The sequence below is a fragment of the Phaseolus vulgaris genome, chromosome 9 (genome assembly GCF_000499845.2).
Source record: "Phaseolus vulgaris cultivar G19833 chromosome 9, P. vulgaris v2.0, whole genome shotgun sequence".
Classification (NCBI taxonomy): domain Eukaryota; kingdom Viridiplantae; phylum Streptophyta; class Magnoliopsida; order Fabales; family Fabaceae; genus Phaseolus; species Phaseolus vulgaris.
The window spans coordinates 16,437,145-16,464,929 of NC_023751.2; the positions used below are offsets into that span (position 1 = coordinate 16,437,145).

Consider the following 27,785-nt stretch of genomic DNA (forward strand, 5'->3'; position numbering starts at 1 on the left):
CAATGATTCTTCTATACAAAGATATATCATGAACTTTTGTATTTCTGTCAAACAGTTTTTCATTCTTTTGCGCCATGGGTGTGGCCGCTGGTTTTGCACCTAGCATTCCTGCATCAGCCAAAATCTCAAGAGCATATTTACGTTGACAAATGTGGATTCCCTCCCTAGTTCTAGCTATCTTGAGTCCTAGGAAGAACTTTAAATGACCTAAGTCTTTTATTTTGAAGGCTGCATCTAAGGAACTCTTTACTGTATTAATTTCATTGGCGTTATTTCCAGCAATAAGGATGTCATCAACGTATACAAGTAAAGCAATGAAAGAGCCTTCAGTGTTTCTTATAAAAAGGGAATTGTCAGCTTTAGAGCGAGTAAAGTTGATGGAATAGAGAAAGGAAGTGAGCTTGTCATACCATCGTTTGCTTGCCTGTTTTAGACCGTAGAGAGATTTCATTAATCGGCATACCTGATGTGTTTTGTTGGAAGCAATACCTGGTGGGATTTCCATGTAGACTTCTTCTTCTAGGTCACCGTGCAAGAAAGCGTTGTTCACGTCGAGCTGTTCAAGATGCCAGTCCATGGCGGAGGCCACTGCAAGGATGGTGCGAATCGTCGTGAGTCTGGCCACCGGTGAATAGGTTTCCATGTAATCAATGCCTTCACGCTGTGTGTATCCCTTTGCCACAAGCCTTGCTTTGTATCTTTCTATGTCTCCGTTAGCTTTTCGTTTGATTCTGAATACCCACTTGCACCCAATGGCTGTCTTGTTTGGTGGAAGTTCCGTAATCTTCCAAGTTTCATTTTCTTCGAGGGCCTTTATTTCAGTTTTCATGGCTTCCCTTCATTCTGGATGTTGCTTGGCTTCCTCATAGTTTTGAGGTTCATTTTGGCATGAAATTGACAAAGCATATTTTAAGTGATGTTCTGCCAAATTCTTGTAAGATATAACAGAGCTAAGAGGATACAACACCTTGGTTTTCTGTGTTGCATTGTTGCATGGTGAGGTCATCATGCTGTGATGGTAATCTTCCAAGTAAGCTGGTGGTCTCTTAGCTCTTGAAGATCGCCTGAGTTCTTCTTGTTCAGCGTTTTCCTCTGTCACAGTAGGTATGGGAATGGCAGCCTCACCCATCGCAAACTCAGTGTCTTCAAAAGTGGTCTCGTCACTGTTTTCCCTTTTTGAGTTACAAAAGTGGGTTTCATAGAATATCACATTTCTTGACACAAGTATCTCTCTGGTATGGACATCCATAACCACATAGCCTTTAGTACCATGCTTGAAGCCAAGGAAGATACATTTGCGTGCCCTGGGGTCAAGCTTGTGTCTGTTTTGCTCAAGGGTAGAAGCAAAACAGAGACATCCAAATACTTTGATATTGTAAATATCAGGAGCCATACCATGCATTAGTTTATATGGACATTCGTTTTGAATAACAGGGGAAGGAAGCCGGTTTATGAGATGCACAGAATGAAGAACAGCATAAGACTAGAAAATTTTTGGCAAGTTTGACTGATACAGAATGCAGCGAGCGATGTTAAGAATGTGCTGGTGCTTTCTTTCCACAGTGGAGTTTTGTTCGGGAGTTTCATTACAGGAAGTTTGATGAATTATACCATGTTCATCGTAGAAATTTTTCCAGCAAAACTCTTTTCCATTATCGGTTCTAATAGCTTTTACACTTTTGTTGAATTGGTTTTTAACGTGAGTGACAAAACGTTGCATGTAATCTCTAGTTTCATTCTTACTTTTCATTAAATGAATCCAAGTATATCTACTGTGATCGTCAACAACAGTGAGAAAACATTTGTGCCCATGCAAAGAGTGTACATTTAAAGGTCCCCATATATCCATGTGAACCAAATCAAAAACATGATCGCTACTAGTTTTGTTTAAAGGAAAGGGAAGCTTATGTTGTTTAGCAAGGTGACAAGGAGTACATACATCAATGTCAGTAGAGTGTATATCCGTGTATTGTTTGGCAAGTTTTTCTAACACCCTTTTTGATGGATGACCCATTCTACAGTGCCATATATTTAACCCCTTGACAGCTTCAAAACTTTCTTGTTCACGCAGGGAGCAGATCTGGCTTTCTTTTTCATCAATGTGGAGATGGTATAGACCATTCACAATATCAGCTTGACCAATCATCTTCGAAGTATATTTCTCCTGTATCTGACAAACATTATCAGTGAAAACAAGCTTACATTTTAAAGAACTTATCAACCTTTGTACAGATAGAATGTTCAGGGTGAAAGCAGGTATATATAGCACGTTATGAAGGGTAATTTTGTGAGTTAAAGTAACAGTGCCAGCATGGGTAGCAATGACATTATGATTATTTGGCAATTTGACTTTTACTGGTTTTATCTCGTAAAAGCTAGTGAAGGAGGTAATGGAGCACGTTACATGATCCGTGGCCCCAGTGTCAAGGATCCAGAGATTTTTACCTTCTTTACCTGTGTTATTTGATTTCAAAGAGTTTCCTATGCTGTTATTTACCACTCTCTGTTTTTCTTTGCACCCCTGAATCATGTTCATAAGCTGTTGAAATTGTTCAGCGTCAAGATTTCTCAAAATTTGGTCATTATGAGCATCATTGTGTGCGCCCTTTTCTCCCTCTGTTTCACTGGTTTCCTCACTTTTCATAGTGTTCGCAGCATAACTCGTTCTTTGCTTGATCCAAGGAGGATACCCGTGCTTTGAATAACACTCATCAGCCGTGTGATTCATCTTATTGCAAAAAGAACATTGCTTACCATAGTTCTTTCCTCTTCCCCTTCCGTAGTTGCGCCAGGAAGGGTTGCTCCCATTGTTCTTCACATTCACCTTTTGACCATATTGATTAGCATTGTTAATGAGAATCTTTGTATCCACTACTGCACTTTCAGTTAAGTGTCTTTCTTGTTGTTGAACCAAGGAAAAAACACGATTAACCCCTGGCAAAGGATCCATTAGCAGAACTTGCGTCTTTACAGTATTGTAATTTTCTCCCAGTCCTTTTAGAAAACACATGACCCTTTCTGACTCCCTGTATCCCGCTATGATCTTTATCACATTGCACGTACACTTTGATTTGCAAGTGCAGGTGGGCAGCGGATGCAGTGAATCCAGCTCTTCCCACAGAGTTTTAGAATCAGTATAGTATTCGTTGATGCTCCTTTCACCTTGTTTGATGGAGTTGATTTCTTGCAGAAGGTCTGAAACACGAAAATGACTCCCCTTTGAGAATCTTTCTTCAAGATCTTTCCATAAGTCCCTTGCATCATCAATGTACACCGTGCTTTGAGCGATCTGTGGAGTAAGGCTTCGTGTAATCCAAGAAACTACTGTAACATTGCATCTTTCCCAAGCCTCGTACTTGGCATCACTTCGCGGGGGTTCAAGGATTTCACCGTTGACGAACTTGTATTTGTTCTTTGACAACAGCGCACGCTTCATTGCTCTGCTCCACGAGTGGTAGTTTGTTCCATCAAGATGTGGCGTAACCAATACCATACCTGGGTTTTCTCCAGGATGAAGGTAATATGCACTGGTGGGGTTTTGTTGGTCATTCTTGGATGGGTCTTGTTCATTGACAGCCATTTTCAAGAGAACAAAGCAAAGGGAGATAAAGCGGGAAAAAAGGAATGAAAGATAAGAGCGTAGGGATAGAAGAGAACCAGTCGCAGCGGAGAGCAGAGCGGGTCAGACCCGCTCTGATACCATTTTGACGTTCTGCATATGTTTCATGGCTGTCTGAAATGTGTGAGTGGAGGAAGAAGACGATGAACAGTGTAAAAGATAGAAGAAGAGAGAATCAGAGTATATTGCTCTAATTGTTTTATTCTGCATGGCCATGTTGCACGTGCATGCTAGTGGCACTTTTTTTTATGTACAATCTGAGCTAACTAATATATATATATACACGTGAGCTAAGGAGGATAGAGGCTCAGCCCAAAAGGGTTCGGCCCAATCCAGTACAAAACAGAAACGCTAAAATATTGAGAGTTATTACTAAGTTAGAAAAGGTTGGAACTTTCTTTGAGTGATTTCAAGATCATTCATAAAAATGAGAAACATATTGACCTAAGTTTTTTTTTTCAATTGTGCTGGTTGTGGTTCAGGTGAATTTAATAAAAAATGGAAACACAACAGATTCACTGAATTCACCGCTTTCGACTTCAATTACTCGAATAATTTCTTGTTCACGCAAAATAAATTGCTTTAAATTCAGTTCACATTGAAAATTTGCCAAACCCATAAACGCAAAGGTACTGTTTCACTCCATTTGCATTGTTTCACAATGAATTGCAGTCCAATTCTTCAATTCATCAACGTAGAAACTTGTTCATGAAGTTTTGTATCAAAAATGCACTAGAATTCAAGCAAGAAATGAACACAGTGTAGGGCGCAACAAAAATTTCATAAAATTTGAAAAAGAAATCTTAATTGCTATTCACACCACTGAAAATTATTGTTTGCACCTAGAAAGATTTTGGAATTAAAAAAATTTCAAAACTGAATTTGGACAGCTTTGGTGAGTGTTGATGCATTCCAACTCTCTCTTTTTAGTTTTATATATTTTCCTTTTATCTAACCACCTCCATTCTCCCATAGAATCTTGAAATTAATACCAAATTTGAGAATAAATCGTTTCTATTCAATTATAAATAAAAAAATATGTAAAAAAATATAAATTTATAAATTAGGGGTTATTTTATACTTATTTTAGTAATTAATACTCATAAGTGTCTATGTTTTAATATGAAATATTTTTAAAATTTAACACAGACTGATGCTAACTTTTAATAATATTTAATTTCTTTTCTTATGTGTTGATTAAACTGCCATTAACATCTAATAATTAATTAATATAAGTTTAACTTAATATGGATTTAATCGACGCTAGTAACATCTCATATATAAGTGGATTTCTCTGGTTAGGACTTGTAAACACATATCATATAACTACAAAGGTACACTTTTTTGGACTTGATTTCATGAGTTTTAATGAAAAAAAAAAATATATATCTTGGAGATTATTTGGATAGTTGTAGTTTGAAATATTTGGAATATGAAAAACAATACAATTTTTAATAATAAAATCCCATATGAACAACATGATGGTGCAATTAAAATCTTGGGTTTGGATTACAACTAAGTTCCCTTTGACTTTTTTTTTTTCTTCTTATTCTGACTGGTGTCTAAATCCTATCATTTGTATTCAACTGTTAAACTAAACATCATAATTTATAAGCTCAGATAAAAGCTTTTTTTGCAGCTCGTTAGGGATCAAAGCCTAATGCAAGTCTCGTTGGAAAAGGCGACCACATGAAACATAGGCATGATGTGACATTCTGATTAGTAAAAGAATTGTAAAGGTTCAAAGTATAAGGCACAAGTGTTTAATGTAGAACACCTTATGGCAGTTGTCGATGTATGATGCGCAAGTCTACGGAAGGATTTTGTTCAGAGCTCGTAGAGCTTTGGCAAGGGTTTGTATGGTTATACAAATTGTAAAAATTCATATATGCAAATACTCGCGTTAGGTCCAACTCTTTATATCTTTGTTTAGACCCTCCTTCTTATATGTTTGTAAGGAACCTTCAAGTTGAGGAGGGTCACGTGGGATGTTATTTTTGGATGGTTCTAAAACTATTTTTTTAGATCACTTATGATATATATGTAATAGGGTTGGAGTATCCCTCAAATACTTCCATTTATTATATTTTCTATTGTCGATACAAAAAATATCTCACTAGTGGAGAGTGTGTTTCTTAATTGACACAATTAACGCTAAATACGATTTTTTGTGTTATGTTTGATTTTGATTGATACTAAAGTTAATTTTTCTTATGGTGTAAATGAAATTAATAATTAAATGTCTGTCGTGAGAAAATAATTTTACTATATATTTATCATGTACAAAAATATTACTATTAAAAAAATCATTAAATAGAAATTAATTTTATACATAAAAAATGCTCAGTTGATATATTAACAAAATTTGATACTATCTTATAGACTAAAATATTTTTAGTATATAAAGTAGTTCCTATTATTGATAAATAGTTTCTAAATTGGTTTCTAATTAGATACCAATTTAGAAATTATTTATCAATAATAAAAATTACTTTATATACTAAGAATTTTGCTAGTATATAAAATAGTATCTAATATAGTCAATTTAGTAACTAATTATTTTTTATCTTTAAATTAATTTTCATTTAATGATTTTCTATTAATGAAATATAACTAAAATTTATATCAAATTCATGAAAAATAAATTTTAGCATTGTAGATAATTCTTTTATCGGTCATAAAATCTACAAAGTTAATTATTTTTATAAAAATTATAAAAAATAGTTACAAAACATATAAAGTAAAATTGTAAAAGATGCTTAAACTCAAAATTATAAATATAATCGCTGTTAATGTTGTAAATGATATGCTATTAAACTTAATTATATTATCTCATTCGATCCAAAATTATATAGTTTTTTTGTTAATTTTCAATGGATTAATTTCAATAAAATTAATATATTTATTGTGTGTTTTAATTTATGTGAACAACATTTTACATTAAATTAAGGGGGAGAGGTAATTAATTATACTATTTTTAATATATATATATATATATATATTTAATGATATTAATCTATTTATTTAATGTTTTGTATTAATCAATGTATTTATTTAATGATATTAATGTAGTATTCTACCAATATTAATTAGTATTAATTGTCATATTTATTAAATATAATACTTAACTTATTTAATGTTCCTGCTAAGGAGATAAGACCTAAAGAACTATTGAGAAACTTTATTTTTTTCCTTGCGATCGATCCAAACTTCTTGCTACTCCTTTTGTTGATTTCGGCTGCAGAAGACACTCTAACACCCAAGTCAGCAAAGAGGGTTCGATATTTGGTTGTCAGAACATAGTAATAAATGACGTACTGCTTCTTGGAATGTGCGCTATTTATATTATTTTAATGGTCATACCTTGTTGGGTTGGATTAATGAGATGGATCGTGTTTAGAGGTGTATTACCAAATTCTTAATGATGGCTTAGCTTCACTGACCTTGATTGAACGTAATTGGACCGAAGGTGTCGGTCGACCCACACGGACGTGAGACGTTCGGTCAACCCGATTGTGGGAGCTAAGACATGGAATTGACCTTTCGACCCATACCAATACATTTAATATATTAATTAATATTCTGATTACTTTAAGGATTATTCATTAATTGAGTTGATTTGAATTCATTACCAGTTTTGAAATTTCATTGTTTTTTTGTATCAGGTTAGCACTATAAGAAGCAGCAAGGTTAGCCTCCATTCCTCAATCAAAATCTCCCAATAATCTTACTTCATTCTCTGTTGCAATGGTGGTGAAGGTTTATGGTCCAGATTATGCTAACCCTAAGAAGGTGATAGTGTGTCTGATTGAGAAGCAAGTTGAATTTGAAACAGTGCATGTTGATGGCATTAATGGAGAGCATAAACAGCCTGAGTACCTCAAGTTGCAGGTTCTTTTTTCTTTCTTTCTTCCTGTATTTTTAGGTTTCCAATCTCAACAGTAACATATATGTCACATCTTATATAGTTGAACTCAACAATAATTGAGCATTTCTGAATTTATGTGTGATTTTAGGACCGATTTAGTAGGGGAAAGTGTTTTTAGTTTTCATTTTCAATTTACTTTTGTTTCTAAGGATTTGTATAGGAAATAATTTTTTAATCATTAAAGAATGTAATGAATAAAAAAAATAAAAAATATCTCAACCCGTATAAAAAAAAATCAAAAAAACCTTATCAACAATGGACTTAGGCTTATAAGACAAACAATAAAAAAGAGATCATCCCAGACCCATCCAAACAAATTCAGCTTTACACACACTTCACTTCTTTATGTATTACCTTAAAAAAAGGGCATACCAACTTATAGGAAATAGTGATCTTTTTAGTAAGATATGTTTTAGTTGTGTTCGTTTTAAATATTTTAGTGAAACTAAATTTTCATTTTATACTTTTGTTTGATCTCTTTATTTTACAATTTTTTGAAACAAAATTATTATTTTGTAATTAAAAGTAAAAACAAAAATAATTTTTCATTGACTAATAAAAGATGATGCAAGAGAGATAAAAAGGAACATTTTTTATATTTCATAAAAATTAAATTTTGAATATTTTTGTAAAACTAAAATCGTACACTACTACCAAATAATTAATTAAAACTCATTTTAAAGAAAGAAATTAATTAATTATATTGATTAAAATAGATATTATTTTAAAAAATAAAAAATTATTGATATATAAAATAATTTTTGTTATTAATAAATAATTTGTAAATTGATATCTAATTAATTATCAAAAGTGTAGCTACAATTAGATACTAATTTAAAAACTATTTATTAATAATAGAAACTATTTTAGATACCAATATTTTTTTAGCATCTAAAATTGTATTTGATTTAATTAATATAATGACTAATTATTTTTTAATTTTAGTATTAATTTCTATTTAATGATTTTTGTAGTGATATTTTGAACTCTTTAATATAAATGGACAGAAATTATTTTTAGAACTTTTTTAATTTATTAACCTTCAAAAACTAATTTAAAAACCATCAGAAAACTTTAATAACCAACTAATTATTTATTAACTATTGTGTAAGTTTCATTAGCATTCCTAAGTTCTAACTGAAAAGCATTAAAATGAATTTTATTAAGTTTAAAAGATTTAAAGAAGGACTAAAACAATAATGATTGTAAAATGAAAATAAAGAATAACAGTATGTATTACAATCTTTATTTATGAATTGAAGAACAAATAGGTCAGCATAATAAAAACAGAAATTCTCTTAGACATATATTTAATTGAAAAAAATAGAAGAAAAAAACCAAAATATTGTTTTTTCATTATGTTCATGTGCCTTTTTCTAGAAAATCTTTCATGAGAAAAAATTATTTTGTGAATAAAAAATAGTTCTGGGATAACTTCACTATTAATTAAACCTAAAACAAAAACGGTGTTTTAATATTTTGTCAAATATAATATACTTGTTGCTTATAATTTGCAGCCCTTTGGATTACTTCCTGTTGTTAAAGATGGTGACTACATCCTTTATGGTTAGCCCCTTTACTTATTTTCACATATTGTTTATATAGGTCTAAGTTTAAAATAAATGACATTGATTTATTTTTAATTATTTTTTCATCCTAAGAATGTTAATGTGGTTTCATTTTACTCATATAAAAAGAATTATCTATTTCATCTATTGAATGTTTAAAGCTATTAGTTTCAGTTCATATAAATGAATTAATTTTAATTATATTTGTAGAAAAATTAATTATAATTTTTCTAAAATCTAAAATCAAAACTTTTGGCCCCTCAAATTTGTTTTAAGTTACATAATTAAAATTAATATTACCGATACATTTTTTTTAAGAGTATCTTTTGACACTTCTATTAAATAGGCACTCAGTAGACAACTTTATTTTAATAGTAAAACAATATGAATTAATAATTCAATTTAAAAAATAGAAAAAAAATACTATTTACATATTAATATAACTAGTTATCAAATAATTATTTATTTATTATAATTTTTTAAGATATCAATGCACTTACATATATATCAATGAATTTTAGGAAGTGTGTTGGCTGATCAATGACATAATTTATTAATTAATACATATCATATAGTAGAGATAAAAATGAAATTTTAATTTTTTGAAATATAAAATGAAATATTTTTTTCTATAAAATAAACTTAAAGCCTAATTAATAAAATATTCAGGAATGAAAACATATTAAATTTTGTTCACTTCATGAGTAATTTTTTGATTATGTAGAATCTAGGGCAATACTTAGATACTATTCAGAAAAGTACAAAAATCAAGGGAGTGCTTTGTTGGGAAACACAATAGAAGAGAGGGGTCTTGTGGAGCAATGGCTAGAAGTTGAAGCTCACAACTATTACCCACCAATCTACAACTTGGTGATGAATATTTTGATTTTGCCAATAGTAAAAGGTGAAGCATCAGATCCAAAGGTTAGTGAAGAAAATGAAGAAAAGTTATGTAAGGTGCTTGACATTTATGAGGAGAGGCTTTCAAAGACAAAGTACCTTGCAGGGGATTTCTTTAGCCTTGCTGACCTTAGTCATCTTCCATTTACTCATTATTTGATGACTTCTATGAAAAAAGAGTACATGGTTAGAGAAAGGAAGCATGTGAGTGCTTGGTGGGATGATATTAGCAACAGGCCATCTTGGAAGAAGGTTCTTCAACTATACAAATACCCTTTTTAGTTGCTTAACTAGATGAACTAGGGTTTTCTATCACCTTCAGAATAATGTTACATTTTCCTCATATTTGAACTTTTCACTACATGATGGAACTTTGGTATTAAACTATTTTGTATTTTTTATCAAATAGTTCTAATATATTACCCAAAGAAATATTTCAATCACTACAAATGATATTTTAATTGAAAATAATTATAATTTATAGATAAATAAGTTAAATTAACTTTTTAATAATTTTTAAATATAAGGTTAATTTTGTAAATTTTCCATGCTTTTCTCTAAAACTCTTTTCGATGTTCTCGATTACCAGTATTTATGCAATAGAGTTTTGCTACTGGAAAGATGCATAAAAGCTCATATATTTAATAAGGAAAATAAGCATCTTAATCTCTTTGGTAAATTGTTAAAAAAAAGTTAATTGTGAAATGGTTTGATGGTTTGAGCTAACCGATGTGACTTTGGAAATGGTGAAATCATACCTTCAACTGTCCATTGAATTCATATCCTATGGCTTTGGCGTGTTACATAAATTGGCTCCAATGCCTTCTGCATATTTTAATGCCACTTATTTATGTAATATAACAAAAATTACATAAATTCAATTTTTCAATATTATAATTTAATCAAAGAAAAAATAAATATAAACAAACAAAATTAACAATTACATAAAATTAAATAACTATAATATTCATGTATCAAATTAAATTAAAATTAAAATTAAATTAACAATTACAAATATTCAAATATCAAATATTAATGTAAAATGTAAAAGAAAAAAATTTAAACAATCAAAATTTCTATTTCAATTCTGTAAAAATATTAATTTTAAATAAATAAATCTATTTTTTATAAACAGTTAAATGTTCAAAAAAAATAATAACTATGTACACATATTATTAAAAATTCAAATTTCTTCTCTAAACTTTTTCTATTTTTTTAATTACTACAACATTTTTTATAATTTTTTTATTGTGACATTAACAATTCATGTAAAAGAAAAAACCCTAAACATTACAAATTTAGTTTTCCATTCTGTAGAAATTTTAATATTAAATAAAATAATTTATTCCTTATAAACAGTTAAATGTTCAAAAAATAATAAATATCTACACATATTATTAAAAATTCAAATTTTTTCTCTAAACTTTTTCTGCTTTTTTTTTTTAATTACTACAACCTTTTTTATAATCTTTTTAATTATAACATTAATAATTTATGTAAATTCTAAAAATAAAACCCTAAACATTAAAAATTTCTATTTCCATTCTATAAAAATATTCATTTTAAATAATTAAATTTATTTATTATAAACAGTTAAATGTTCAAAAAATAATAAGTATCTACACATATTACTAAAAGTTCAAATTTCTTCTCTAAAATTTTCTGCCTTTTTTAATTACTACAACCTTTTTTATAATTTTTTAATTATAACATTAATAATTTATGTAAAATCTAAAAAAAACTTAAACATTTAAAATTTTGTTTTCCATTTTGTAAATATATTAATGTTAAATAAAATAATTTATTTCTTATAAAAATTTAAATGTTCAAAAAATAATAAGTATCTACACATATTATTAAAAAATCAAATTTCTTATCTAAACTTTTTCACTTTTTTTCTAATTACTACAAATTTTTTATAATCTTTTTAATTATAACATTAATAATTTATGTAAAATCTAAAAAAATAACCCTAAACATTAAAAATTCCGTTTTTCATTCTGTAAAAATATTAAATTTAAATAAAATAACCTATTTCTTATAAACAGTTAAATGTTCAAAAAATAATAAGTATCTACACATATTATTAAAAATTCAAATTTTTTCTCTAAACTTTTTCTGCTTTTTGTTTAATTACTACAACCTTTTTTATAACATTAAAAATTTATGTAAAAACTAAAAATAAAACCCTAAACATTACAAATTTCTATTTCCATTCTATAAAAATATTCATTTTAAATGATTAAATTTATTTATTATAAACAGTTAAATGTTTAAAAAATAATAAGTATCTGTACATATTATTAAAAATTCAAATTTCTTCTCTAAACTTTTTTACCTTTTTTTAATTACTACAATGTTTTATAATTTTTTAATATAATATTTTTAAAATACATATTCATATTTATAATTTCAATTCGTGTCACATAAAATAAATATTGATATTTCATAAAAAAAAATTCCTTCGAATATACAATTACATAAAAATTTAACACAATAATTAATTTAATAATATAATTAATAAATTTCTCTTAAATATTAAAATCTAAAATTACAAACTAATTAACATAAATAACTTCTTTAAAATAATTTAAACAATTTTAATTCAAAAAACAATAAACATCCCAACACAATTTAAACATAAATAAAACAAACATTTTTATAAAAACCACACATACTTCAAAATCACAAGACAATGCAACTGTCAGCAATATCAAACTATGTCTGAAAAAAAAAATCATGAAAACCATGAACATAACCGATTATCAGTTGCATTTAAAAAACCACATAATCGATTATCCAAATATTTAAGAGGCATAATCGACTTTTCTTGCAGTTAAAAATCCAACATAATCGATTATACTTCAAGATAATCAATTAAGATCATAATTACACAGCCCCCATAATCGATTATGCTAAGCAAAAAATATCAGATAATCAATTGTCACAACCATAATCGAGTATCCACTATTTTTAACTACATAATCGATTATGTAGTGCGTTGTTTTTCAATGATAATTGGTTATGCATGAAACTAAAATCAAAGAAACGTAATTTGAGGTCAAAGATGAACAACCAAACTCACTCTCCTACCTCTATGCTTATTGATTACTCTCTCCAAACACCCTAAACCAATCCAAAACTGTGTAGGAAGATTTGAAAATGTTGTGCGCTTGCTTAGCTTCGCACAACCTACTTTTATACTCGTGCATCACAATTATGATGCAGTTACTCTCTTACCAACTCAATGATGCATTCAATTGGCATTGAACTTGGTCAAAGAGATTCCTAAACTAAAGTCAGGAATCTAATGTGCAGATTGGCCACTATTGTGCACTGTCGCTCCCATGCAAAGCTGTAATGGCAGTGTGTAAGTTCAAAACCGTGAGAAAGTAAGGGCACATTGGTATTTGCATACATGCTACGTAATTTTCATCTCATTTCACTCTCCTTTCTCTTCAATTATGAGAGCACCCTCAATACCCCATATCTTTCCATTCACCTTCAACCTCCCCTCTCACAGAAGTAAACAGGAGTGCACCCTCTAATCTATCTGCAACTACAGTGTCACTCCAAAAAGCAAAAACATCCTAAATCTAAAGCTTAATCGATTCACGAGTTTAAGATAAAAAAAAATATCATCACAAAGTATAATATTTAAAATTTCAAATATATTTTTAGTTTCAAAAAGTATTAATTTATCTACTTTTATTTCCTACAAAAATATTATTTTTAATATCTCACATTTTTAATTATTATTTTTAACTATAATTAGTTTAACATCTAAAATAAATAAAAAAGAACTAATATAATTAAGATAACAGGTAATATTATAAATTAAGATTGTGCACTGAAAAATAATTAAACTATTTTAATTAACATTTTTATATTTAATATTAAATTTAATAATATAAATCAGATATGACAATAAAAAAATTAAAATATTTAAAGGTAATGAGATCTGTTATACAAAAATAAAATAGGTGAATATTACAAGGGTTTAGCACTTTTTTTAAGTTAGTTCTTTAGTAAATTTTAAATTGTATAGGAATAGACAAAAAAATTATTTTATAATATAATTTTAATTTATTACAATTATTATTTCTAACAATAAATATATTTTATCGTTTTTATCTTTAGATATAATATAATTCTTGGAAGATAATTGGTTGGGTTCTGGTTGTTTGAAAGACTTGTTTTTAAGGTTGTTTTCATTGTCAGTATCAAAAGATGCTAAGATCTCTATGTGTGGGGCTTGGGTTAATAATGTTTGAGTGTGAGATCTGTCCTGGAGAAGGAGTATTTTTTTTGGGGGAATCAGAACAAGTTACTCAACTCCTTGGGATTGTTCACCTTTCGAGCCCTCTTTGGATTCCGAGGATAAATAGGTCTGGAAGGATGGAGATTGTGTTGAATATTATGTTAACTCAACTTATGGTTTTTAAAGGGTGCGTTTGACGAGGAGTTTTCAAGTTTGTATAACTTTTTTTGGAAAATTAAGGTTTTGCCTTCAACTCACATTACTGTTTCTAGGGTCCTGGAGAATAAGATCGCTACTAAGGTCAATCTGGCAAGATGTGGAGTTTCGGTTGATAATACGGTTTGTTGCTTTTGTAGGGAGAAAGAGGAGACTACAAGTCATTTGTTCTTTGAATGTGGAGTTGTTTGACTAGTATGAAATTTGTGCTATGATTGGATAGGGGTGAAGTCGGTTGATCTTCTTGAACCTGCTTCACATTTCTTGCGTTTTAACTTGATTGACGCTCCTACTACTGTAAACTTAGCTTTTGGAAATTTTGGATTGCTTTGATTAGTAAATTTGACGCCATAGAAATAAACATATTTTCAAGGAAGGAGTGATTGATCATTATGAAATCTTCTCATTGGCTCATCTGAATGTATGGTTGTGTATGTTTTTAAACTAAGAGGAAGAAGTATGTACATTTTTACACTAAGAGGAACAAGTTCGTACGTTTTTACACAAATTATAATTATTAATAATAATAAATAAGTTTTTACAATAAAAAATAAAATTATATAATAATTTTATTTATTATAAACTGAAAATAATAATAATTTTATTTAATATAAAAATAATTTTTATCAAATATTTAATTATAATATTTAAATATATTTTTTATTATATTTTATTATATTTTGTATTTTTTATCAAATAGTTCTAATAAAACAAATTCAATTTATAACAATTTAATATTTTGAAATGAAAATTCAGATATGAAAATAAGTTACAGACTTTAAATAAAATATAATTTTCTTAATAAAAATATAATATTAAAATAAGTTTTTGAATGTAAAACTAAAAATAATATATACAAATTATTTCATCTTGGTCATCAATCATATACACTAATCAATCATATACACTAAGAGGAATAATTGTGAACGTTTTTAAGCACAAATATGTAAGTTTTTACACAAATTATAATTATTAATAATAATAAATAATTTATTTATAATAAAAAATAAAAGAAAATTATAATTATAATTATATTACTTATAAAAAAATAGTTAGTTAATATAAAAATATTTTTTTATCAAATATTTATAGTTATAAATATTTAAATATTTTTTTATAATATTTTGTATTTTTTATCAAATAGTTCTAATGTATTACCCAAAATAACATTTCAATCACTAAAAATAATATTTTAATTAACAATAATCATAATGTATAGATAAATAAATTAATTAATTTGTTAATAATTTTAAAATATAAGGTTAATTTTGTAAACTTCGCTTGTTTTTTTCTCTAAAACTTCTTTCAAAGTCCTCAACCAACCTTCTTCAAGCAATATTAACTTCGTTTTGATGTATTGTGGTTTTTAATTTGTGAAACAAATATTATGTATGGCTTTGTCGGTGTAATAAATTTAATATGTAGTTTGTGATCCTTCACTTGCCAAAACAATAATCAGTTTGTGATCTAATTCTATTTGACCGATTATGTGACCATACTCATTTAATTTTATTAACTTCAACGCCTGGTGTTGCTTTTGCTTTGGGTGCTTTCCATGCACCTCACTCACAGAGAGAGACTAATGACTCATATAATGATGAAGCATTTGGTTCTTTGGAGTATACAAGTGAGGACAGGACCGAAGAGGAAAGAAAAAACTATTATTTTCTAGAAGATATTACGGTTTTCAGTATTTTTTCTTATTATTTATGTCTTTCAAGGTTATGTTTAGTGAATTATTTATTAAGATCATTGTTAAGTTTATGTTTAGTGAATTATTTACTAAATGGATGACTACATTTTTGCCAACTTCTTTTGAATTGATGAGAAAGGAACAACATAAAGCTTTCCAAGATAAGCATAAGTTGAACCCGGAAAAGAATAACGATGATTTTGACATAAGTTCACTTGTTGAAGACGATGATAAAAGGCTAGTTAGCAGGAGCAATGAGTATGTGAGACTCTAGGATCTTTAAGCAATGATGAGAAGTCTTCTTCCCTTTCACAGAGCAGCTAGACCTCTTGTACTCCCTGGCTTTGCAAGTTCAAAATTGGAACAAAATTTTGCAACCAAAACATCCCTTAGCAGTCATTCAACAGAGGTAACTAGTTAACATTTTTTATTCATATTTTACTTGTAATCTTTTGTAGTATAGCTATTTTTAGAAACTAATGTTATTTTGTACTTCTTAGATGGATTCATCACATATGTAACTTTAAGATTACACCTCTCTTCAACATTACTCAAAGACTCATGTTTGTATGTTTGTGAATATCTAAAACTGAAGCAGTTGTTTTCGTGAGATGTTTAATCTGAATAATAATAATATTAATGAAATTAATAATATAAATAATATTAAATATATGAATATTATTAATAATTTTTATATTATTAATTATATTAATATTGATAATCATACTAATAAGTACAACAATAATTACAACATGACAATAAAACTTGATTGGTGTAATGGTTAAAACTTGACTTTGAAGAATCAACTCATGTACCAACATGAGAGTTTCATTATTCTTACATGGGCATAGTTTACAATCTCACAAAATGTAAGACTTCACTATTTTTTAGCTAATGTCTTCTCTTACATAAAATAGACAATCAATTATTTTTATTTTTTTAAATAAATCATTCAATCTTTAAAGTGTATAGGAATAGACAAAAAAATTATTTTATACTCCATATAATTTTAATTTATTAAAACTATTATTTATAAAACTAAATATATTTTATCGTTTTTATCTTTAGATATAATTTTTTTATTTATTATACAAAAAAAAATCAATTTATAAAAATTTAATATTTTAAAATGAAAATAAAGATATGAAAATAAGTTACAAGCTTTAAGTAAAATATTATTTTCTTAATAATCATACAATATTAAAATAAGTTCTTGAATGTAAAACTAAAAATAATATATACAAATTATTATATCTTGGTCATCAACCACATACACTAAGAGGAACAATTATGTAAGTTTTTACACTAAGAAAAACAAGTGTGTACGTTTTTACACTAAGAGAAAAAAGAAAAAAGTCTGTACGTTTTTTAAAAATTATAATAACAAATCATTTTTGTATAATAAAATAAAATTATGTAATAATTATATTAATTATAAAAAAATAAAAATAAGATTATTATTTAATATAAAAAAATTATCAAATATTTATAATTATAAATATTTAAATATTTTTTTTATATTTTTTTATCAAATAGTTCTAATATATTACCCAAAATAATATTTCAATCACTAAAAATAATATTTTAATTAAAAATAATTATAATTTATAGATAAATAAATTAAATTAATTTTTTAATAATTTTTAATTATTAAGTTAATTTTATAAATTTTGCTTCCTTTTCTCTAAAACTCCTTCTAATGTCCTCAACTAACCGTGTTCGTGAAATAGAGTTTTGTTGCTGGAAAGATGCATAAAAGCTCATATATTTGGTCATCTCTTCTCCGTATATACCTTCCATCTCCCTCCTTCTGCACCTCAATGCTCTCTTTAACCTATGTGAATAGTTTTGTAGACTGTTAAAAGAAGTTAATTTTGAAATGGTGGGATGGTTTGAACTGACAAATGTAACTTTGAAAATGCTAAAATCTTACCCACAACTGCCTATTGAATTCTTACCATATGACTTTGGCGCCTTCCATGAATTTTCTCAATGCCTTCTCCATATTTTAATTCCACTAATTTTGAATCATTACAAATAATAGTTTACAATCTCACAAATAGTAAGACTTCACACTTTTTTGCCTAAAGTCTTCTTTTACATTAATTAGACACTCAATTAAATATTATCTATCGATATAAATTTGAATGGTGTATTTAAAAATTATAATTAAAATAGATAATGATAATGATTTAGTAACATTAATTCAATCAAATTAGGACAATAAATCCTATTTATAGATATGAAACTGTGTTGATTCAAATTTTCAAATTTCTAAACATCTTTTGCGACTACAACAAAATGACCAAATGATATGTAATTTCTTCTTTCTCTATTTAATTTGATGAAATATCCTTACATTGTAAATTGTGGATATTGTGGATATATTCAAACAGAAACATCCTAATAAATTTGTCCCAATAATTATAATTAAAATTTAACCACTAAATAAGCAATTCAAATTCATGTTGAAGCTCACTTATTATAATATCAACTATTTGATAATTACAATCCAATAGTTATAAATTAACACTTAAAGAAATAGCTAACCAAAAATATTGTTGAAGAATAATTTATAACAATAGTCTTGACAATTAAGTACAAAAGATATGCGAGTGACTTAAATTTCTTCTTATGTTTATTTAGGTATCCCACTCAATCTCACTTTCAAGATAATTGGCACGTTTATAAGATTTTTAAATACGTATTCGATACCTCTTTATTTATTATCTTTGTGTGTTTATGACATATTTATATATATTACTACAAGAAAAATATGAAATAGAAACTAATTTTATAGACAAAAAATAATTAATTGCTATAGTGATTAAATTAAAGATCATTTTATAGACCATTTACTTATTGCACGAAATTATTTACATAAATTTGTCACCCAGTACATCGATAAGGGAATAACATTGTATGTCAACTCAATAAATGGTCTCAAACAGTCATCAATACATGATTTTATATATTTTCTCATGACTAAATCTACATTATTTTGATAGTCCAAGGCGGATTACTTTATTCACAAACAAGATATAATAACTCATCATTTACAGAAAATTATTTAACAAAAATGCAGCCTATTACGATCTCGCATTAAAGATCTTGGAAAGAGAGGGAAAAAGTGACCTAAAATACTTTCTAAAGATTAAAATTTCCCATTCCAAAACTGGTGTTTAAAGAGTTAAAGAACATATGTAATCTTCCTGGTTGAAGCTTGCGGCGGTCTCTGGAAGAGAGAAACAGGAGAATGCAGATTGCTTATACTCATGGCCGAAAATCACCTGTCCATAGGCCTATCATTGGGATGGTTGCAGCTCACTGGAACAAGAATGAGGATTCTCAAGTTCCTCCTCCCAAGTGGTGGGATGGTAACGGCATTACCAAATTCAACCAATAGTTATAAAGAAGTATGACTTGCGATCATTATTTCCGAGCAAAAAAATTTATTCTCTATATTGTCTCTGCATCTAATGTTTGCTGATTGTTTTTCAGGATCAGAAAGTGAATTGGCATGCACGGCCAATTGAAGAGAGGTTGGAAAAGACATTATCTGAGGCGAGTGTCATCTCTCAAAGGTATGCATTCCTATTTAAGCTTTGGGTTGTGCTTGAACTATATTCACTTGTATGAGTAATTTATAGTCGGCTTGTTATTTTCTTTTAAACAATTATAATTTATAACATCCTTCCTACCAATTTCTTGTTTTGATTCACAGGAAGGATGCATGTGGAAAATCAATTCCTTTTGAAGAGAACGAAGAAAGTGATACTTCACTATCTCAGCTGCAATCCTCAACTCATCCACAGTCCGTGGTGTCATTCTGATGTGTCTAGTGTCCATATACCTGCTCTATTTGTCTGGTTTAAAGAGATATGGTGGCAATTGTGGAAATTAAGTCTGAATTGGAGAAATAAAAAAAATGGCAACTGTGCACTAAGATTCGGTCCTGATTTATCTTAGTATGGTTCTTCCATATTTATTCTCTGCTTTGTTTAACAATCATGAAAAATAAAGAATATGACCGCTATGAAAATATTATTTTTTCTATTCAACCGGGCCGAAACAATGTTATCTTTTATTAAAATATAACTAAAAAATATATTTAAATTTTTAATTATATTTTTATGATCATTTTTTATTGAAATATAGTAATAAATTATATATAACAATAGTCTGTTATAAAAATAATTATTAAAATTACAGACATTTATTTTACTAAAAGACTGTTAAGATTAAAATTTAAAATTATAATTAGGAAACAACATATTTGAATTTTTTAAGTTAAAAGTTTAACCGATTTACCATGTTGAGATAACAACTATCATAAAAAAAATATAATATTTAAAATTTCAAATATGCTTTTAATTAAAAAAAAAAATTATCTACTTTTATTTCCTACAAAAGTATTATCTTTTATAACAGCTGACATTTTTAATCATGGTTTTTAACTATAAATAGTTTTAAAAATATATTAACTAATATAATTAAGATAACAGTAATATTATAAATTAAGATAGGGCATAAAAATTAATTAAACTATTTTAATTTATATTTTATACATTTAATTATAAATTTAATGATATAAACTAGATATGACAAAAAAATCAAAGATTTAAAAGTATCTTCTATACTAAAATAAAATAGGTGAATATTATAACGGTTTAAAAGAATTAAGTTAGTTAGGTTATAAATTTTAAATTTTATAGGAATGGACAAAAAAGAATAATGGTGATTTTATACAACATATAATTTTAATTTATTAAAATTATAATTTTTTAAAATTAATATATTTTTATCGTTTTTATCTTTAGATACACAACCTTTATTCAGTATCCATAAAAAATCATTTTATAACGATTTAATATTTTGATAGGCTTTGTAAAATATAATTTTCTCAATAAAGAATATTCTTGAATGTAAAAGTAAAAGCAATATATACATTTACCTTATTAGTATTAAATGAAAAATCACTTAATTAATTTAAGTCTCTAAAAAAATTTTAATTATATATCCTGAATCACAAGGTCAGCTATATTTTTCTAACAAAATGGAATATCTATGGTTCACAAGAATGATTTCTCTTTGGCACGAGAAAAGGATCGGACTTAGGTATGCAACATAACATTTATAGCATTAAAATTATCATGAACTGAAAGATAAGTTCCATAGGGAAATAGCATTTTGGTTTGTTCATGTCAAGACAGATACAACCGCAGAAAGAGAATAGAATGAAACAGTGAGGCAGAGCAAGTTGATTTATAATTTATGAACACGTCTTAGGGCACCCGCTAAGGGTTTAAAAATCTATCAAACCAGTCAGATGATTCTTTCACTTGAAATCTCGTTAATTGGTGTCCAACTCCAGCTTCTGTAATAAACTGCAGGTAAAAGCATCCAATTACTAAGACAAAAAAAAAAACAATTATTAACACCCCTCAATATAGAGTTAATACATTTCTCTCTCTTTCCCTCCCATGCATATTTCCAAACAGAATGCCCAGCCCCACTGAGTTCTCATAACCACATTCTGAAGTTAAGAAACAATGCTCTTTTTTCTTATACTTCTACAAATTTCTTCACCATCTCTCATATTTTAGAATAAGCTCTCCAAAATGGAATTTTATATTTTGAAAAGACTATTTCAAAATGAATTGGAGATGATATAAGAAATTTGTGGTTTGCAGGAAATGAGTGCCTACAATTTATTCTGACAAGGTGTGTTAGGTATATCATGTATTTTCCCAGGAGGTCACTCAACTATTTAATCCTACGTAATGACTAAAATAGAATATGACTAAAACAGAATATATAAAAGGATGCAAATTTTACGCTGCCAGTAAGTTTTTGGAAATTAAGTTGGAACTAAATCGATAAACTGACAAGGGAAGACATCATTTCCTCACCGAAGTGACCAACCAACACCAGTTCATACCTTTAAATTATCTAAACACTGAAACTCCTCGTACGCCTGGCTTGCCTTTGAGATTGGAACTTCCAAGCCTGCAACGGGACACCGAGGATCTTCGGCACCTACAGTTCCGAAAACCCAAGCAAATGCTTCGATTACAATTTAGTATAGAAATACTCACAAAATCTAAATAAATGAAATAACTAAATTGACTAAACAATAGGGATTGATGCAAAAGTCTACGATGCTATTTCCATACACACTAAAGAAGCAAAAACCTTATGTTGCAGCAGTGTGGTTACTATGAATTGCCAATACATGAAGTTGTATATGAACAAGGTAGCCAGATTGAAATGAACATGATAAATGTCTTACCATTAAGAATAAGCAACGGACGTGGTGCTATAGCTAGAGTTGAATAGGGTGAATCAAATTCGGAAGCTAAACCTGGAGCAATTCGGTCCCATACCTGATCAGAAATAAATAAAAAATTATGTGATCAGTGTATAGTATCCTCTGCCAACAGTTTAACAAAATAATAACTAAAGCTATAGATGGAAATTGTTTCCGGTGGGTGAATAAAAACTTTGCAGACCTTCTCCACTACTTCTTTGTCAATAACGTCCTTACCCAAATCATCACGAGCCGCTGCATCCAAGAACCCAAGACATTAGAGGATGTAAATACCAAAGTACCTTCAAAATATATTTCAGTTGTACACTGTTCACTTTCTTGAATGAATTAGTACCCCAATTGGGTACTGTCATATTTTCCCTTCTAGGTCTTACTCAAACACCGTTCTCACTTCAACATGTAATTTTATGTGATCTCCGGAAGGGACCACCGTGTAATTTAATCCATTGGCAATCTATTTTAAATAAAAAACTGTAAAATACCTTATCAAATTTAAGAATTTATTAGATGTTCCTTATAAAAATCATACAGCATGTGCTCCATACATAAACTGGCAAGTACAACATTCATAATAATTTCAAATGTTATACAGTTAAATACAGGAAGCAGTAACTAAATCAAAGATAAGAAAACAGGTAAAACAAGAAAGAATTTTCAAAAAATCATTTAACACTATCTTACTCTCAAAAAGAGGTTTTATACTATCAACTCGACCCTTCCATTTATCGTTGTCTATGGCCCATCGAAATCCCTGAAACATATAGTACACAAGTTTTCGAATCGTTGTTTCAGAAATACATTTGTCTAAACAAAAAAGAACTTCATTCAATCAATACCTGAACGCCAATCAGAGGAACAACCACAGCATAGCGAGTATCAGCAACTGCAGCAAACCATGCATGCATGCCTGCATCAAAGAATTATACAAGTGATGAATCATATTGAACATCCAGTCTAACATATTCCTTTCTACATCTCTCAACCAACCTCCAAGTGATATTCCAGTGATTCCTATTCTAGAAGGGTCTATATCCTCTCTTTGTGTTAGATAATCTGCCAATTTAATCAAGTCCCAGACCTGCCAAAACATTGAATAATACACCATTTCTGAATCGAACAAATAATAAGCTTAAACTGCCACAATCACACTTGAAACAAATAATTTGTAGCATAAAGTGCATGGTAAAATGCAAGTCCCACTTTAGTTTTATGAAAACAAATTAAAAGACTTTATAACTAGGTTGATTATATCTAAAGATTTAAAGACATATTTTCAAGTCCCACTTGTAGATAGGCCAATAACCCGTCACAGCATGATGGTATCACAGTCACAGTCAAATACAACTTGAATTGATTAAACTGGAAAAAAAAAACTCCAAAAAACACTAACACGGGCCCAGACCAAAAGAATAAATTTATATAGAGAAAAACATATATATGTGACTTTTGAGATGCTTATTAGTTTTATTAGTTTTATATATCTCATTTGTAAAGAAAGGAACAATAAACAAAAGAAAAGAAAGAAAAGAATTCAAGAAAGCTTTATTAATTTGTTACACATCTATCCAGATTCCTGAGTACTCTATTTATAGACCAAATAAAGAAAATATAAAGAAAAAAGATGCATAGAGCAAAAATATGCAGTTGTAGTTCATGAGATCAGATTTCTGATACCGCCCCCACAAACATAAGCATGTATTTCTTTGATGATGAGTTTGGATAAGTTGTCACAAAATATGATAAAAGATTCGAAAATATTAATATGCAAATCATGTATGTGCTCTCTTGTCACAAAATGATGATAAAAGATTCGAAAATATTAATATGCAAATCATGTATGTGCTCTCTATTCTACCTTTAGAAAAGATCTAGACAATGTAAACTGCTTTTTAGATTTCCATGAAATTAAAGAGTTTTCTATAAACACACAATAGACGTTGTAGAATTAAACAATAGACGTTCTAGATCTAGAATTAATGCAAGTTCCCCAATTAAAATCAGAAAAAGATAACAATTGAAGTTCCCCAATTAAAATCAGAAAAAGATAACAATTGAAGTTTTGTGTAGAGGATCGGTGAGGGACGGTGGAAAAGTTTCGTGTAGAGGATCGGTGAGGGACGGTGGCAAAAAACTTTCGTCAAAGCTTGCTCTTTGATCGTAGGTAATTAAGAGAGATCAAGAACCATGGTCGGATTTCCATTGGTAATTGAGAGAACGAAACCATGGTCAGATTTCCATTGGTTCTAAGATAGTATGGATTAGAGGAATTAGTGAAATGGTCTAGGGTATGGCTTGCCAAAATGAAAGAATAAGGAGTAGATTAGATGAGCAAATGAAATGGCCCAAAGCTCCTAAAAGCATTAATACCATACTAATTTTATATAACTCTTTTGTAGAGAAAGGAAAGTAAAAGGAACAATAAACATAAAGGGAGAAAACAATTCAAGAAATAAACTAGTTACACATCTATTCAGATTAGTGAATATTCTATTTGTAGAGCAAATATGGTTGACGACAGGCTCTAATAAACTTTAATATTTTGATTACTTTTTTCATTCTGGAGTATTATTTAGTGTGACACAAAAAAATTCAATAAAGTGACTTCAACTTTAACTATATTCTAGACTCAAAAACCTCAATGAAGTTCTTAACTAAATGGTAATGTTCCATGATAAATAATAAGAAGGAAATAGTTTGTATTTAATCTAATCATAAACTAACAAGTGTAATAGAATAATTATCCAATTTCAAACTAACCAATACAGTACAGCAATTTTAATAACGTTATTCTACTGTGTATGATCATTAAAGTCAGTAATAAATTACCGTGTCATAAATGAATGGCATCTTTTGACCGGTTTTCCACGCATCAACAAGTGCCTGTGTGTTTTTTTTGCGGTAGGTTGCAGCCAAAACAAGTAAAAGAAAACGTGGTCAGTTTTGAATTTTATACAGATGACTTGTTTTTAACTTTCTGAGCGATCCTGGGTAAATATGTCTGAAAAATAGAGTCCATTTCTCTCTATAATGACAACACAACAAACACAAACAATATTCTTTTAGAAAAATTAGTTCTTCTAAAGTTTAATCATTATTCTTCAAGGCAAATTATCTTTCCAGAATCACTGAAATACGAATTTCATTTGATATAGTAATCCAACTATGTTTGAAATACATTTAAAATATTATTTGAATTTATTTACATATCAAATTCTATGTTGTAACTTTAAATTTCAATTTATTACCATCACTTTGAATGTAAAAGTCATAAGAGCAACATAGTTAAATACTTCAAACTGAATTGCAATCACATCCAACAAAAGTAAGAGTTACACAAAACCTAAAATTAAGTCATTTCAAAAGGAAACCAATTCCTAAAATTTGTTGTTTCAAACAAAACATTTTAATTTTAAAGTACGGATGCTAAAACTTTTTCCCTAGCGTTATTCATTCTGAGGTCTGAACCTAAAAATAAGGCAGAGTAAAGCAAGCAATAAACAAATAAACACGTACATCTCGATAGGTGGTAGTGCACGTGGCACGTTCTCCATGGTAACGAGAATCTACTGAAATTGCTATATATCCCCGCGAAGCATACGCCTAAAACAGAAAGAATAACATCAGCAAATCCCGATTATAATAAATTTATAAAACATGAGCACAGTGCAAATGCAAATGAAAATAACCGACGAAATGGAAGAAACAGAGAAGACGCAGTAGTAACCTTAAGCAATGGACGCACAAACTCTTTGTATTTGTTCGTACTGTGAAGAATAACAACCGCGGGCCTTTTTCTCTGCTTATCACTTTCCTTCAACTTCAACATCAACACCGGCAACCGTCCTTGCTTTCCTTCCTGCGATAAAAAAAATCAATGAGTTTATCTTCCAAGTACAAAATCAAATCAGAATAAAAAAAAATACCACCGATTCAAAATTCAACTCCGGAGGAATCGAATTAATCAGTCACCTACCTCTATATTCAAGTAGAAGTTTTCCTCCTGAAGCAACTCTTCAAGGTTCTCAGTATCAGCCTTCGGACACGATTCCATTATCTCAATCTATTATTTTCAGACGATTGAACCAGTCAATGAAGTAGACATCGAAAATAAATAAATAAATAATAAAAGCAACTAAAAGACGCTACAAATGTCAATAATGACAATACCTCTTCCTTCGTTGGAGGAGAGTTTTGATGCAAAGGATTCGCCACTGGCTTCGCAGGTTCGACCGTTAACGGAACTGAAGCATCATATATAAGAACAAGTTTCAGTTAAACGAATCGTTGCGCAATACATAGCGAGACTGTGAAAGTTAATGAGTGAGATTTGATTGTTATACCTTCATCCTCTCGTCTACTACGAAGGACTTGAAGGAACTTGCATCGAAGCTTGCTCTGAGCTTCAACAATGGCTTCTTTTTCCGCCATTTTTGTTTGGGATTTAGTGTGAGAGTGAGTCTGAGCGATGGTTCTACTTCCCTTTGTGAAATGCGTTTCGCGTTTATAAATACCTGACTTTGGTAGTTGGATTGAAATGATTAAATGTTGTAGACACGTGTGACTCAACAGAATTCGCACGTGCCGCGTGGGGAGCGATCTCGCGGGTGCTACTTTCATCATTTTCCTTTCTTGACCCAGCTGCTACGGTGGTACGTACAGTCTTCTAGTTTCTTCTTATCCATTGGCATTTTTTTCATTTTTTTTAAAAGATAATTTAAAATGACGCTTATTAAAAGGTAATGTTATAAATTAAAATATTCATTTAATTGAATAGTTTCTAGATTTGATTGAAGTCACGTTAATTCTTTTGAATGCGTGTAGTTAAGAATAAAATTCATTTTGATCCTGAAAAATACATTGTTTATCAGTTTACTACAAGTTGGCGTGTGAGGAAACAACCACTTTTTTGTCGAATATCTTTTGTGAAATTAACATGCAGCTACGACGAAGTTTCAGCTCATGACTTATTATAGTGTACCTATATTTTTTATACTTATTCTCATATAGTAATGTTATATATAGTCAGAATGAACTCAGAACATATTTGTTCAAGAAGTATTACTATTTTATGTTTCTTGTTCTTTTTTCTTTATAATTATAAATGTTCTTAAGTGATTATTTTGGGTGTCAAAAGATTACTTCCTCATTCTTTACATTGTTTAACAATGATGTCAAAAAGAAGGAGATTAATGCTGATAAAAAAATGGCATGTTCTTTACACTTTAAGTTGTGCATTAACATGTTTTTCATTATCGATCATGTCTGAATC

At 28.8% G+C, this 27,785-nt stretch overlaps 2 protein-coding genes across 2 annotated transcripts; one reads left to right on the top strand and one right to left on the bottom strand.

Annotated features, from left to right (window-relative positions):
• Positions 1 to 7,345: 7,345 nt before the first annotated feature.
• Positions 7,346 to 10,363, top strand: LOC137821536 (glutathione S-transferase F9-like). Its single transcript, XM_068626175.1, has 3 exons — positions 7,346 to 7,510; positions 9,065 to 9,113; positions 9,840 to 10,363. Exons 1-3 carry the CDS (start codon positions 7,367 to 7,369, stop codon positions 10,295 to 10,297), a joined length of 651 nt encoding a protein of 216 aa, XP_068482276.1. The 5' UTR covers positions 7,346 to 7,366; the 3' UTR covers positions 10,298 to 10,363.
• Positions 10,364 to 21,299: 10,936 nt separating this feature from the next.
• LOC137820714 (uncharacterized) lies at positions 21,300 to 27,159 on the bottom strand. Its single transcript, XM_068624929.1, has 13 exons — positions 26,857 to 27,159; positions 26,684 to 26,757; positions 26,490 to 26,576; positions 26,241 to 26,372; positions 26,030 to 26,116; positions 25,343 to 25,396; positions 23,504 to 23,594; positions 23,353 to 23,423; positions 23,198 to 23,267; positions 22,698 to 22,750; positions 22,478 to 22,571; positions 22,127 to 22,224; positions 21,300 to 21,572 (listed from the first exon to the last, which is right to left on the bottom strand). Exons 1-13 carry the CDS (start codon positions 27,134 to 27,136, stop codon positions 21,483 to 21,485), a joined length of 1,281 nt encoding a protein of 426 aa, XP_068481030.1. The 5' UTR covers positions 27,137 to 27,159; the 3' UTR covers positions 21,300 to 21,482.
• Positions 27,160 to 27,785: the final 626 nt, after the last annotated feature.

Coding starts and splice junctions, on each gene's coding strand:
- LOC137821536 (XM_068626175.1), top strand. CDS start 7,367: ATGGTGGTGAAGGTTTATGGTCCAGATTATGCTAACCCTAAGAAGGTG. Junction 7,511..9,064: donor CTGAGTACCTCAAGTTGCAG/GTTCTTTTTTCT, acceptor TATAATTTGCAG/CCCTTTGGATTACTTCCTGT. Junction 9,114..9,839: donor TGGTGACTACATCCTTTATG/GTTAGCCCCTTT, acceptor TTGATTATGTAG/AATCTAGGGCAATACTTAGA.
- LOC137820714 (XM_068624929.1), bottom strand. CDS start 27,136: ATGATGAAAGTAGCACCCGCGAGATCGCTCCCCACGCGGCACGTGCGA. Junction 26,373..26,489: donor ACTTCTACTTGAATATAGAG/GTAGGTGACTGA, acceptor TTTTTATCGCAG/GAAGGAAAGCAAGGACGGTT. Junction 23,595..25,342: donor TGCCATTCATTTATGACACG/GTAATTTATTAC, acceptor ATGTTTTGGCAG/GTCTGGGACTTGATTAAATT.